General features: G+C 41.2%; 1 protein-coding gene across 1 annotated transcript in view; it reads left to right on the forward strand.

Moving 5' to 3' along the window:
* Window positions 1-14,586, forward strand: part of alk (ALK receptor tyrosine kinase) — an 855,459-nt gene that overhangs the window by 692,748 nt on the left and 148,125 nt on the right. The window contains exon 6 of the mRNA XM_062973134.1: window positions 4,063-4,194. Within this exon, the coding sequence (XP_062829204.1) occupies window positions 4,063-4,194 (132 nt within the window). The remainder of the gene's footprint in view (window positions 1-4,062; window positions 4,195-14,586) is intronic.

The following is a 14,586-nucleotide window of genomic DNA, read 5'->3' on the forward strand; positions in this document are numbered from 1 at the left end:
TTCCACTTCAAGGCAGTGCTGTGAGAAAGCCTCCCAATAAAGGTTGCTAAAATGTGTCATATTCCCTACTCAATAATAACAATTATTATTATTATTATTATTATTATTATTATTATTATTATTATTATTATTGAGTAGGGATAACAGACTACAAACAGAGGCACAACTACGTGGCCCAAATGATTCATTGGAACTTATGCCTCAAGTACCACCTCCCAGCAGCAAAGAACTGGTGGGATCACAAACCTGCAAAAGTATTGGAAAATGAGCACGCAAAGATACTGTGGGACTTCCGAATCCAGACTGACAAAGTTCTGGAACACAACACACCAGACATCACAGTTGTGGAAAAGAAAAAGGTTTGGATCATTGATGTTGCCATCCCAGGTGACAGTCGCATTCACGAAAAACAACAGGAAAAACTCAGCCGCTATCAGGACCTCAAGATTGAACTTCAAAGACTCTGGCAGAAACCAGTGCAGGTGGTCCCGGTGGTGATGGGCACACTGGGTGCCGTGCCAAAAGATCTCAGCCGGCATTTGGAAACAATAGACATTGACAAAATCATGATCTGCCAACTGAAAAAAGGCCACCCTACTGGGATCTGCACGCATCATCCGAAAATACATCACACAGTCCTAGACACTTGGGAAGTGTTCGACTTGTGATTTTGGAAAACGAAATCCAGCATATCTATCTTGTTTGCTGTGTCATAATAATAATAATAATAATAATAACAACAACAACCAAGGCAGCCCCAAAGAAAATTGACTGGAAAACCAAAGTGGAAGGTCAGGCTAGAGTTGAAAATCAAAAATCTTAGATCAGATGCAAGTAACCTGAAAAATATGAAAGAGAAGAAACTGAAGAATGACAAAATCCAGCAATACCTGATCCAAAAGTACTGGCTGAACGCCAGAAAAATTGAAGAAGCTTTGGAAATCATGAAAGAACAAATTACAGCAACAGCCAGAAAAATTGAAAGATATGAAGCCAGAATCATCCAGTACAGACAAAATCAACTGTTTCAATCAGACCAAAGACAGTTCTACCAGAGTCTGAACCAAACAACAGACACAGTAACCATAAAGCCAGAGAAAACTGCAACAATGAAGTTCTGAAAAGAGCTTTGGGAAAATAATAAGAACTACAATAAAAATGCTGGGTGGATAAAGGAGTTTGAAGGAAAATTCTCACATAATAAAATGGAACAGATGGAGATAACAACTGAAAACAATAAGCAAACGAGTGCAAAAAGTCAAGAACTAGACATCGCCTGGTAGTGATCAACTTCATGGATTTTGGCTCAAATATCTGATTAGCTTACATGGAAAAATGGCCCAACAATTCAATGAGATGCTGCAGAAAGGAAGTATCAGTGAATGGCTAACAACTGGAAGAACATATCTGATACAAAAGGATCCAACAAAAGGAGCTGCACCAGGAAACTACAGGCCAATAACGTGTCTGTCCACTATGTTTAAACTACTGACTGGCATCATAGCTGACAGAATTCAGGACTATCTTGAAGAAAAAACCATCTTGCCAGATGAACAGAAGGGCAACAAACGGAAAAGCAGGGGCACAAAAGACCAGTTATTAATTGACAAAATGATTCTGAAGACCTGTAAAAGCCGAAAAACTAATCTTTACATGATGTGGATTGACTACAAAAAGGCCTTTGACTCACTCCCACACAGCTGGATTATCAAGTGCCTGGATGCCATTGGGATTTGTAAAAACGTTGGCACTTTTATTGAAAACATGATGGAGCACTGGAAAAATGGATTGTTTGTTGGAAATGAAAGCTATGGACTCGTCAACATCAGAAGAGGAATTTTCCAAGGAGACTCATTGTCCCCTCTGCTTTTCATTATTGCCATGATCCCTCTGTCAACAATCTTACAAAAAAAAAAATCTCAGCTATCAAACAACTAAGAAATCTCACAAAATTTCGCATCTGATGTACAAGGATGACCAATCTCTGACTAGCACTGATACCAGCATGGAGTTTGGTTTGGACAAAAGTTCAACAGTGACATTGAAGAAGGGGAAAATCATTGAAAGTGAGGGCATAAATATGCCTAATGGCCAAACGATAAAGTGTCACCAGCCAGAGGCCTATAAATATCTGGGCATATTACAGCTGAACAACATCAAGCATGAACATGTGAAAACTGTGGTCAGCAAAGAATATACACAAAGGGTCAGTAAAATTCTCAAAAGCAAGCTCAATGGAGGCAACACCATCAAGGCCATAAACACCTGGGCCATACCTGTCATAAGATATACTGCTGGCATTATAAATTGGACACAGGTGGAACTGGACAATTTGGACAGAAAAACAAGAAAACTCATGACAATTCATCATTCACTGCTCCCTCGCAGTGATATTGACCAGCTATATCTGCCTAGAAGATCAGGTGGCAGAGGACTCTTATAAGTCAAACAAGCAGTCAAAGAAGAAGAACATGCCCTGGCAGAATATGTAAAGCAAAGTGAAGAACCTGCTTTGATTGAAGTCAAAAATCAGAAACTCCTCAAAGCACAGCAGACAAAAAACCAGTACAAGAAAACCACACTACAAACTAGAGCTGACAGCTGGCACAACAAAATATTGCATGGAAAGTTCCTTGACAAAACTGAAGGAAAAGCTGACAAGGAGAAGACCTGGCTCTGGCTCACAAATGGGACACTGAAGAGACAGAAGGCCTGATTCTTGCAGCACAAGAGCGAGCAATCTGATCAAATGCAATTAAGGCCAGGATAAAAAAAAAATCAGCTGATGACCCAAAATGTAGACTGTGCAAGGAATCTGATGAAACCATTGATCATATCCTCAGCTGCTGCAAGAAACTCACACAGACGGACTACAAACAGAGGCACAACTATGTGGCCCAAATGATTCATTGGAACTTATGTCACAAGTACCACCTGCCAGTTATAAAGAACTGGTGGGATCACAAACCTGCAAAGGTAGTGGAAAATGCACACGCAAAAATACTGTGGGATTTCCAAATCCAGACTGACAAAGCTTTGGAATACAATACACAAGACCTTTCTTTTGTGGAAAAGAAAAAGGTTTGGATTATTGATGTCGCCATACCAGGTGACAGTTGAATTGATGAAAGACAACAGGAAAAATTCAGCCATTATCAGGGCCTCAAAACTGAACTGCAAAAGCTCTGGCATAAACCAGTACATGTGGTCCCAGAGGTAACTAGCACATTGGATGTCGTGCCAAAAGATCTCAGCCAACATTTGAAAACAGTAAACATTGACAAAATCATAATCTGTCAACTTCAAAAGGCCACCTTACTTGGATCATACGAAAATACATAACACAGTCCTAAACGCTTGGGAAGTATTTGACTTGTGATTTTGTGATATGAAATCCAGCATATATCTCTCATTTTCTTTGTCATGCTGTGTTTTTGTGTTAGTAAAATTATGGTAATAATAATAATGCTTCTTGGCGGGGGTTGGACTGGATGGCCCATGAGGTCTCTTCCAACTCTACTATTCTATGATTCTATGGGTGTGGGGTATTTAAGTGGAAGGGAAAATCTGTAGGTTGTGGTTCTGACATTTCAGTTGTGTGGAAACATTGGACTCCATTTTGGCCAGCCTAGCTGTAATCCAATGCCATAATGACTAACCACAGGATAAACTATTTAATACAAGATCACTGGCTGAAAGTCTGTAGTGGATTCAGGAACTCTATTTTGAATCAAACATACTGTCCATTATTACAGGAATTTCCATGGGGTACTGAGAATATCTCTTGCCTGAGCTCCACTGAAATGAATTGTGCAAAGGGTATCTTGACTGATCTCATAGAAGGAGAAAGATCTATAAAGATAATCAGATGTGATGAACACTCTTCAACCATCATGGCACCTGTGGCTTGTGTTTATTCAACAATACACTGTAAACAAAGAGCGCATTGCCTTTGATGTTTCTTAATAACATAACTTGTTGTTGGCGAGTGGGACATCACTGAGCATGTTATACAGTTTGTTTGGTGTGACTTGAATGGATTTCTATGTTTCCTCTCTGCAGGACTTCCTTTGAGTTCTAAAATGGCTCTGCAGAGTTCTTTCAACTGCTGGAATGGAATGACAATCAAGCTGGGACAGGTGTGTGACTTCACCAGAGATTGTGCTGAAGGAGAGGATGAGGGACAGCAATGCAGTGAGTATTTCCAGCATTAAGGTTTTATAATATTTCCCTGCATTAGACTGCAAAGAACTATCTAATGCAGAAGCATGCAACTTGAGCTCCCTGAAGGGCCCCACACACCACTGTACCTGTGACTACAAAATAAATAAATAAGTTAAAAAAAAGCTGCCCCACTAATGCCATCAAACAGTTTTTAAGGGATATGTAGGTATTTGCACTATGTTTTTTTAGGGGGGGGGGGTCTCCCTGCCCCCTTAAAAGGCATTTTGGAGAATTATGAGGCAAAAAAGGGTTTTTGAAAATCCAGTTGAATCTAGTTGGTTTCTAAACATGGTGAAAATGCCTTCCATAGCATCTAGAGGCAAATTAAATGGCATTTTGGAGAAACATACTTGAGCCCCGGGGGGGGGGGGGGGGGCTGAGGCATGCAGCCAGTGGGTTACAATTTGCCAACTCCAATCTGGTGCCTTTCCCAGTCACACAAGGTAACCATATGTTTCTAATGTGTGTATGCATAGCGACCAGTGGGGCGGGGGGGGGGGGGGGAGGAATTCCAGCAGCATTTAAGAAGCTTGTGCAATTCGGCTGGGGGCAATGTGTTTTTGGTATCCAAATATTGTTGGGTACTCAGATTCATTTTTTGGGAGCCTCCCAAAAATCAGCTAATGGAAAAATCTGTTTTCGGCTAGGCATGCGAAAGATCCGGGAAGATCCAACCCACTGGTGGTAATGGGGAACTTACCAGGCTCCCCTTTTCATTCCTGGGGTCCTTTCCTTTCTTCCTTTCAAGAGGGTCTGGGTTTGAGCAATGAGGTTGAGGAAGCACCGTTCCTGGGCTCTTTTTCCTTCTTCCTTTCAATGTAACCTGGGTTTGAGAACAGGGTTAAGGAAGCATACACCATGTGCTCCTGAACAGAAGGAAAGAAGCCGTGCCTAACAGCCACATGGCTTGTTTTGGGCAAAAAAACAAAACAAAACATGAAAGCTGAACTCTCACTGTTATGGCTATCCAGAGAAGCCAAACAAGCCAAAGGAAAATGGCTAAAATGGATCTGTCCACAAGTCTACTATTTAACATACTATCAGTTTAAGGTTGCTAGAATTTCTGATGAAGGGAAGGAATTGCAGGTGCAATATCTAGATCCCCATGAGGGAAAAGACCTCTAGATGTTGAGTGTCTCCTGAAATGAAACTCTAGCACAAGTTCTCCTTCCTAACACCCAGAAGTTGAAAAAGTTACTTTTGAGACTATAGCCTCCAGAATTCTATAAACCAGCATAGTCAGCCACCAAGACAATGCAAATTGAAGGATTATGGAAGATATAATAATAAAAATACGCCACTTTTTCAAATTCTTCCAACATGTAATACATTTGGCAAAGTTAAATTAGTAATTTGTGACTTAGGAGCCATCTGCATGGGCCAGAAATTGAGATGTTGATCCAGAGTGGGGTGCTCTGGATCAGTGTCACCATGTCTACAATGGAATACATCGATTCTGCAAGCCTTCAAGCCAGCCTGGTGGATGGGTGGTGTCCTCAGTTCGGCACCACTGAACCACCACCCTTACTTTGCCCCCATTATTCTGGTCTTTTCAGTGTTTATGGGGAATGAAAATGGTGTTTGCCACTTGGGCTAGCCAGAGTGGCAAAGTGACATGAGAGAGAAAGGGCAGGGAGGAGGATTTGCTTCCTCCTTTTCCCCTTCCTTCTCCAATCACCTTGGCTAGTATCAGTTCAGATGCTAAGCAGTGAACACCATCATTTTCATGCCTATTGGGCAGCACAAAGTTCAGAATGATGGGGGCAAGGTAAGGGGCCCAAGGTGGCCTTTGCTCGGAAAAGCAAAATGGCAGTGTAAACAAGAAGTGGAACAATTGTTTATGCTGGCCCAAAACACAGACAAGTCCCAGAGTTTCAGGGAAGCTCTGGAGCATTCCAAAACTTTTCTTAACATAGGAGAAGGCCATGTAAAACATTTTTCTCCCAAGTTACAGTAAATGCACCCCATGTGTCATGTGAACTCCATGGAGTCCATTCACCTCTGGGCTGACCCATGTGGCCCAGATGACCCTCAAGTAGAGGTTCTACCAATTGATCACTCCAGCACATTACATTATTATTTGGTTTAATATCCACAGAGATGTGGCTGTAGGAGGGTACGATAATAGCATTGTCTCCTAAATAAGAATTCTGCCCTTTAGTGAAATCTTTCCAAATGCATAAATTTCTAGTTTGGCAGAGAGTACACTGTTCAATATTACTCACCTCAAGAACTCTTATATTTTCCTGTGTTCACAGTCCCTTGGTACAATGGATAACTCTGTTCCTCCTTACCATCAATATGGAAAGTTTCCAGGCTTTGCCATGTTTGCCCACCATATGTAGGGTCTCCAGGGATGTATACACAAGGGAAATGAGGATTTCTGCCCCCCTCTAAATTTTCTTTAAGTTTCCAAATTTTAAACATTGCTCCTTCCTGCACTACTTCTAAATACTGAGTTAAAAGTTTTACATGAAAGTAATGCTAGACATTTGATGATTAAAAGGGAATTACATTTACAGAGATAGAATTCTTCTATGGGGGATGCCCCCATTTCCCTCTCAAGTCACACACTTGAATATTTATAGTATTAAAGAAAGGTGAACGTTGAGTAAGTGTAATGTGTCTCTATTCTGTGGCTAATCCCCTTCAATTTACAGTGAAGGATTAGACACAGAATACTCAATCTTATTATGTGAATTAATACAATGGAGAAATTACAAGTAAGTGGGAATTACAAGTGAGAAATCTAGGTAAAAAGAAATAGTTCTCCAACAAGAGTTAAAAGTGGAACCACTCTAAAGTCTGGAAAAGTTACTGTAGCAAAAGAAGAAAGAGGTAGGCAAGCCTAGGTGATCACATGAAATAGTACAGAGAGCCTGAATTATAAAGCTAACACACCATCAAACACTGTGATTCAGGCTTCACTCACTGTGTGTGGGAGGTGGAACTATGAGAAACGAAATCCAGGGAATGAGTTTTCCTGTTATATTCTCTTGTTGCAGGAGGAAATGAGTTGTATGAGTTTTAGAAAAAACTCAATGAGATGACTGCAACATACTGACAGTTCTACAGAGACCATTTTAAGATGGGGAGAAAACCTGATTCATTTGAAGTATACTGATAGATGTCAGCCTGCAGAAAACTACCCACAAAGGAAATAATAATAGACCACTTCTGTAATAATCCAGCCCTCCTCCTCAGCATAACTATTGGAACTTTTCTGTATTCTGACAACTAATTTGTGTTGCATTTTCTGGATTATTTTCTATGTTGGAGATATTATTTTCCCCTGTTGTAATTTTCTCCCCTCTGAGCAATTTCATGATTGCCATCTCTTTTTATAGAATAATAATCTTCCTGTTTCTTCCTCTACCAAGTTCATTATTAGTTTGTTAGATACCCCCCTTGCCGCATCACCATTGCACAAAACATGCTTAGAAAAAGCAGGTATTCTTATGAGAAACATCTATTGTAGTAGGGAGACCCAAGTCATTCATTTCCAGTGAACAGGAGAACAACACAGCCTAGGTTACATGGAGAACTCAAACATATATCTTCCAACAGCTTTTTTCCCTCCTTATTCGTTTTTTGGGAATTGTACTCATACTGAAAGTGCAGACAAATATCACTTCCACCACTTTTGTGCCAAGCACACCCACATAAGTGCAAAAGAAAATCATTGTGGCCAGATAGCCTTCTTTCCTGCCATTTTGTGGAAGCTGCCAGATCTATCTCATAGCTAACTCACAACTTGGGCATATGCCATAGTATTTGAATATGCATCACTGGGTGCTGATGTTCATCTGAATATGCCATTCTGTAAAAATAGGTAGGGTTCAATTATGGATCTCTGCTGGTGGAATGATATAACAAGTCATACCTCTACTGTAACTTTCTGGGTGACCCCAGTTCTGCAGAGCTGTCTGGAGCCAGTTTTGGATACTGTAGGACACTGCTCTTAAACTGTGAGCTCCAACCCCAACTGGTGTCCCCTAGCTCAATGTTAAGGTTACATGTTTTCTTAATATCAGCTACTGGCTCTTTTAGACACTGTACACAAATCTGTTATGCAGTATTTACAGTAGACTCTGCAGAAGATGCTTCAGCTGTACTTCATGAAAAGAAAAATTAGCCTGTTTAACAAACCTTGGAAATGTTGAATTGTTGCTAGTCAATGTTTGATTTTATACCTATTTTATATACCTAGGCAACATAACCATTTATCAAGCCAAAGAAGATCCCAACTGGAAAAATTTTTAAAGCCCTACTGTAGGGGATGAAAAGTTCAAAAATGTCCCCCAGCTGCATGTTGAATCTAGCTCTGAAACCTTGGAGAGCTCTCACCAGTTAGTGACATTACCTGGCTAGCAGAAACAGAGGTCATATTGAGTGCAAGCTTTCTATATTCCTATAAAACACAAAGATAATGTATAGCCACAGCTGCCTAATCTTTTGGAGGTGTTAAGCAAGTCTGTTATGATTTTATGAATTTCTGATGTTTCTAGTCAAATATAATGACACTGGGGTTGAGAGGACAACTTCACCTGCAAAATGTATTGCAGGATATGAACTTTCTCAGGACCCCTTAATTGATTTATTATGTGATTAATGTAGAAAACTGGATGTCTGTGGCTTGGAGTTTATAGATCTACTATGTTCAGCAAACATAAATGTTACAGCCCACAGTGGGAATCAGGATTTGGCAAATAGCAGAAAAATAATAACATTTTACAGATACATTTATTCAGTATTATGCTTTATTTGTGAACTGAGAGAATTACAGATGTATCTAGTCTGATGCATTATTGCCATTGGTATAATTAGTAAATTATAGTAATAAATATAGTAATGAATATTGATGATGTTTATAAGAACGGTGTTATTTGAATTAAACATCATTAGCTTTGTTTGTATTGCACCACCTCCTTATAATTAATAGTAAATCAATATTGTCATGGTAGTAAACATTTTAGCACTCAAAACAATCACAGCTAAATGTCTGAACAGGCTTTATTGAAAAGAATGGCACCTCAGGTGTTAAGTAGGATTAAAATGGGAAATTATGTAGCATTCAACAATCCATCATATCACCGTTTCAATGAAGTAAAGCAAGATTAATCAGAGGCATGCTGTGATCATAGTGGATTGGTTTTTATGTATTCCTTAACTATTTTGTGAAAATTGTGTGTATTTGTGTGTATGAACAAAAAACCAAAGCAAATTACAAACCAGTTCCAGATTATTTTGAAAAAGAAATGGAAGAACAGTTCTAAACATCTTCCTTCCTTCATATGAGAATGAAGTAAGTGAATATATATTCCTACTGAGAAGTAATAAATTACGTAATTCAACTAATGGATATGTGAGTAGCATTGGTCTGGTGTGGGATTCCCCTGAGAGCATGGCCTTTCTGCTGGTGTATCGTGCGCCTAGTGCACCAGCAGACAGCCTATCCCAGCTGCTCGAGACTGTGTCGGAGTGGTCCTTGAGGTTCCCCAGACTTGTTGTCCTGGGGGACTTCAATGTCCACGCTGATACGGACTCTTGCTCAGCAGTGGCTATGGACCTAGTGTCTACCATGGAGACACTAGGACTCTTGCTCTGCAGTACTGGGCCCACGCATCAGGCAGGACACACGCTAGACTTGATCTTCAGCGCAGGAATTCAAGTGACCCAAGCCTCTATTTTAGAGGTTCCATGGTCGGATCACTGTGCCCTGAGAGTCAGGCTGGAGCATGCCTACCCACCTGGCAAGGGCGCCGAGCCGATTTGGGCTCGCCCAAGAAGACTTATGGAACCTAGTAGGTCCAGAATGTGCTGAAGGATCTGGAGCCTGTCAGCGACTCAATCGATGTGCAGGTGGACACGTGGAACATCAGGTTGTCCAATGCACTCGACGAGATCGCCCCTAGACGCCCTCTCCAACCCCACCGAAATCGGTCTCCTTGGTTCACCGAGGAACTTCGATCGATGAAGCGGGAAAAGAGACGGCTAGAGGGCGTGTGGCGAGAACTTCATGACAGAGCTTCGAGATCAGCTTACAGGGCATTTATGGAGTCCTATGAGCATGCTACCATCGAAGCAAAGCGAGTATACTATGCCTCTTTGATAGCGTCCGCCAGCTCACGCCCGGCAAAATTGTTCAAAATAATTAGATCTTTAACGACGGTTCCTACCAACCCAAAAAGTGATGATCAGGCCCCTTCAGCTGAGGCTTTTCAAAGCTATTTTGTTGACAAGATCTCACTACTACGCCGGGACCTCCCCGCCACAATTGATACAATGAGAGAACTTGAGACTCTGTGGCCACTTGCTGGGCCCACCCTCGACCAGTTCATCCCACTGGATGCAGAGGCTGTCGATAGGCTCATAGCTGCAGTTAGACCGACCACTTGCTCCCTCGATCCGTGTCCCTCTTGGTTGGTTAAATCCTGCTTGGAGGGATTATGTGACCCGCTGCTGAAGATAATAAACAGCTCCCTTGAGCAAGGAGTCTTTCCAGAGGGATTCTGCTGAAAAAAACCAGATTTAGATCGTTCAGTTCCCTCCAGCTACCGCCCAGTTTCAAATCTTTCATTTCTGGGCAAGGTGATTGAGAGGGCAGTAGCGGTGCAGCTGCAGCAGTTTCTAGATGACACAGCCGGACTGGATCCTTTCCAGTCTGGCTTCCGTGTGGGGCATGGGACAGAGACTGTATTGGTTTCCATCACAGATCATCTCCGATGCCAGCTTGACCAGGGCGGGTCGGTGCTGCTTGTGTTATTGGATCTCACAGCAGCATTTGACACAGTCGATCACAATCTTCTGACCCACCGCCTTGCTGTTGCTGGAGTTAGGGGGACAGCTTTAAATTGGCTGGCCTCCTTTCTTCACAACCGTGGACAGCGAGTAGAGAGGGGAGGCCTGGTCTCTGAGAGGTCCCCTCTACATTGTGGGGTTCCTCAGGGGGCCATTCTCTCCCCTCTGTTGTTTAACATCTATATGCGACCACTTGCTCAGCTGGTCCGAGATTTCGGGCTCGAGTGTTATCAATATGCTGATGACACTCCGCTTGTGTTAAAGATGGAGGGCCGACCGGAGTCTGTACCCGACAGTTTTCATCAGTGCCTCGAGGCCATTATTGGATGGTTGCGTTCCAGTAGGTTGAGGGTGAATCCAGCAAAGACGGAGGTCCTATGGCTGGGCCGACCGGGCAGTGGGGATATCCAGTTGCCAACCCTGGATGGCGAAGTGCTATGCCCGTCTCTACTGGTAAAGAGTCTGGGAGTCCTCTTGGGCCCTTCATTGACGATGGAGGCCCAGGTCTCCACCGTTACCAAAACTGCCTTTTTTCATCTTTGGCAGGGTAGACGGCTAGCCCCCTATCTGTCTAGGGACAACCTGGCTACGGTGATCCATGCTACAGTCATCTCGAGACTGGATTATGTAACGCCCTTTACATTGGCCTTCCTGTGTCGGTGATCCGGAAGCTCAAATTGATGCAAAATGCAGCTGCCCGGTTCCTTGCCGGAGTCCCAATAAGATGCCACATAACACCAATCTTACGGCAGCTGCACTGGTTACCAATTGAGCACCGGATCACTTTCAAAGTGATGGTGCTTACCTTCAAGGCCTTACATGGTCTAGGGCCAATGTACCTGAGGGATCGCCTCACTCCCTACAAACCCCAGAGATCCCTCCGTTCTGAGGACCAAGACCTACTGGAAGTCCCCAGTTTTGAGACTTTTCATCTAACTGCAACTAGACGCAGAGCCTTTTCAGTAGTGGCGCCATCGCTCTGAAACACCTTGCCACCTGAAGTTCGTGCCTTGCGGGACTTGTTGGCCTTCCGCAGGGCATGTAAGACACATCTGTTTCGACAGGCTTTTGAGTTCTGTTGTTGATGTTTTAAAAGGTGCTTTTAGGATGTTTTAAAGATGTTTTTAAAGATGTTTTTAAGATGTTTTTTTTAATTGTTGATTTTAGCCAGTTCTTGTAAGCCACTCCGAGCCCTAGGGGAGTGGCGGCATATAAGTTTGAAAAATAAATAAATAAATAAATATTTTAAAAAATTGCAATATACATGAAAATAAAAGGTTACCAGGCTCTTTAGAAAGCAAATAATAATACCTTCCTTGGTAGTTAATGTGCAGTCGGCCCTTATATTTACAAAGATTAGAAATATATAAACAATCAAAAGGGGTTTTTTAAAAATAAGTATACCTGCTGCCACCCCGAATGATTTTAGGTGGGAAAGTTTTATTAAAATTCAAATGGAACACAAAACTGTAGCAAACTGAAAACAAAAACAAAAATAGTGCTTCTAATCACCTTGTGGGAACAACAGGAGAGAAAATGGGATGGAAAATTGGTTGAGCTTAAGTTCATTCACAAACACAAAATTGTGGCTAGTTTCTATCCAAAAGTGAAATTGGCATGATTTAGATAGATGTCTGAAAGGAAGCAGTATTCTTCTGAAAGAGCCTAAATCAGAATCTGAATACTATTAGGATGTAGAGAGATTTTTAAGTTGAAAAATTTCTCCCAGGCTATCCTTATAAGGAGAACAAGTGCAGTTTTGTGAAAAAGTGTGAAAAAGTGCAGTTTTGTAATTGGCAGCTTTATGTTCTAACCATAGTTAACCAATGGATTAAAGGAGGGGTTTTGAAGAAATATTATTATATGACTGGTGCAGTGTCCAGTGCATTTCTCACTTCCTTTCTCTGAGCAACAGCAAATGGTTTTTTTTTTTAATTTAAAAAAATGTTTAAAAAGTCTGAAGACCCTGGGAAGATGTCACGTTGGATGTGTGCTTTAAACAAGACAAGCATGAGAATACATTATAGCTGTTTGTCAGGCTCACTTCAAAGGACCAGTCTGAACGCAGATCAAAGATAGCTGCTCTCAAATCCAATCTTTATTGAAGAATACATGACTTTGGAAAAGTCGGGAATGACCTAATGTTTACATACAATCATTTTTATCACCTCTGTTGTAACGTCACACCACACGTAAATATCATCACCAAATCCCACCCCCTGTATCACATTACTATTATTCCCACACATTCTACCAATTATAATTGTTTATACTTTCAACCCCGAGTTCCCAGGCTCTTCTATCTTCTTCTGCCAGGTGCTCCATGAGACATCCGGAATTATTTATGTTATGACTCCAAGTCCAGGGCTTGGAAATTCAGCCCTGGGACTTGGTTCCATGACAGCTGTTTAGTAAATTGGGCAAATGTGGAGGACCAGCTATAGTATTCTTCATACAAATCCCCCAGTCTAAAAGTCATACTGACTGATTTATAAATGTTTTTTGACTGATTTATAAATGTTCTTATTTCAGGATGGATTTCTCATGCAATCTCTTGCAACAGGGGCTGTCTTATTGTCTGATATATAAAGTGTGTGAACTTTTGACATTCCTAGGCATGAGATATAAAAGCTACATCTGAAGGATTTGATTGATGATTACTTTTTACATGTGTTTACTATTTCAATTATTTCACAGTCGACATGCCCATGCTAATCACTCCAAACAACTCAATGAAAAGTACATAAACATTTTAGTTGTGTGTGTAAGAGAGAGAGAGAGAGAGAGAGAGAGAGAGAGAGAGAGAGAGAGAGAGAGAGAGAGAGAGAGAGAGAGAGAGTTCTATACAGTGTGACTAAGGATCTGGATTATATTAATAAGTGTATAATCCAGAGACTAAGGATAATATAGTCTGATATGTGAGCTGGAGGTCATAAAGCTTTGTAATGTCAATAAATGACTTGTCACTGGTTTGCCACAGGTAGGAAATATTACAATAAATGAAAAATTCTGTGCATTTAGAGTCTTAAGTTCATAAAAACATATTTATGACAAAGGGAAGTGATACAGTGGGTTAGCAAGAGCTCTTTTAATATATCTCTATTTCAGTTTCCACAGTAATCTTTTCTGTAGTTCTTTTCCTAGGCCCTAGGCAATATTTGATGCTTGGGTGTCTCTCCCTGACTGCTCTGGCTTGTGTGGACCATTCTATATACTGTACAGGATGCAATGAAGTGAATTAAACTAGACTGCATGCTGAGCTGTTGCAAGAAAATGCACCTGGTTCTCACATTCATTCATAACTTTACCCTCAGGTTAAGACAGACACCTTTGCCTGATTGGGAGGGCAGACTTCACCAAAAGAATAATTTGTCTTCTTCTTTGAAAGGAAAGGAAAATTAGAAGAATGATATAATTGAAGAATTTCTACAATTGTATCATTTTTAGATAAACAGTTTTCCATAAATAAAAGAGTAGAATCTAATATAGTCTCTGAATGAGTATTCCCCACAGTTAACTGCTTCAGAGCATTTTTTTTTTAGCAAAGGACTTCTTCCTACT

Source organism: Anolis carolinensis, chromosome 1, assembly GCF_035594765.1.
Source record: "Anolis carolinensis isolate JA03-04 chromosome 1, rAnoCar3.1.pri, whole genome shotgun sequence".
NCBI classification, from domain to species: domain Eukaryota; kingdom Metazoa; phylum Chordata; class Lepidosauria; order Squamata; family Dactyloidae; genus Anolis; species Anolis carolinensis.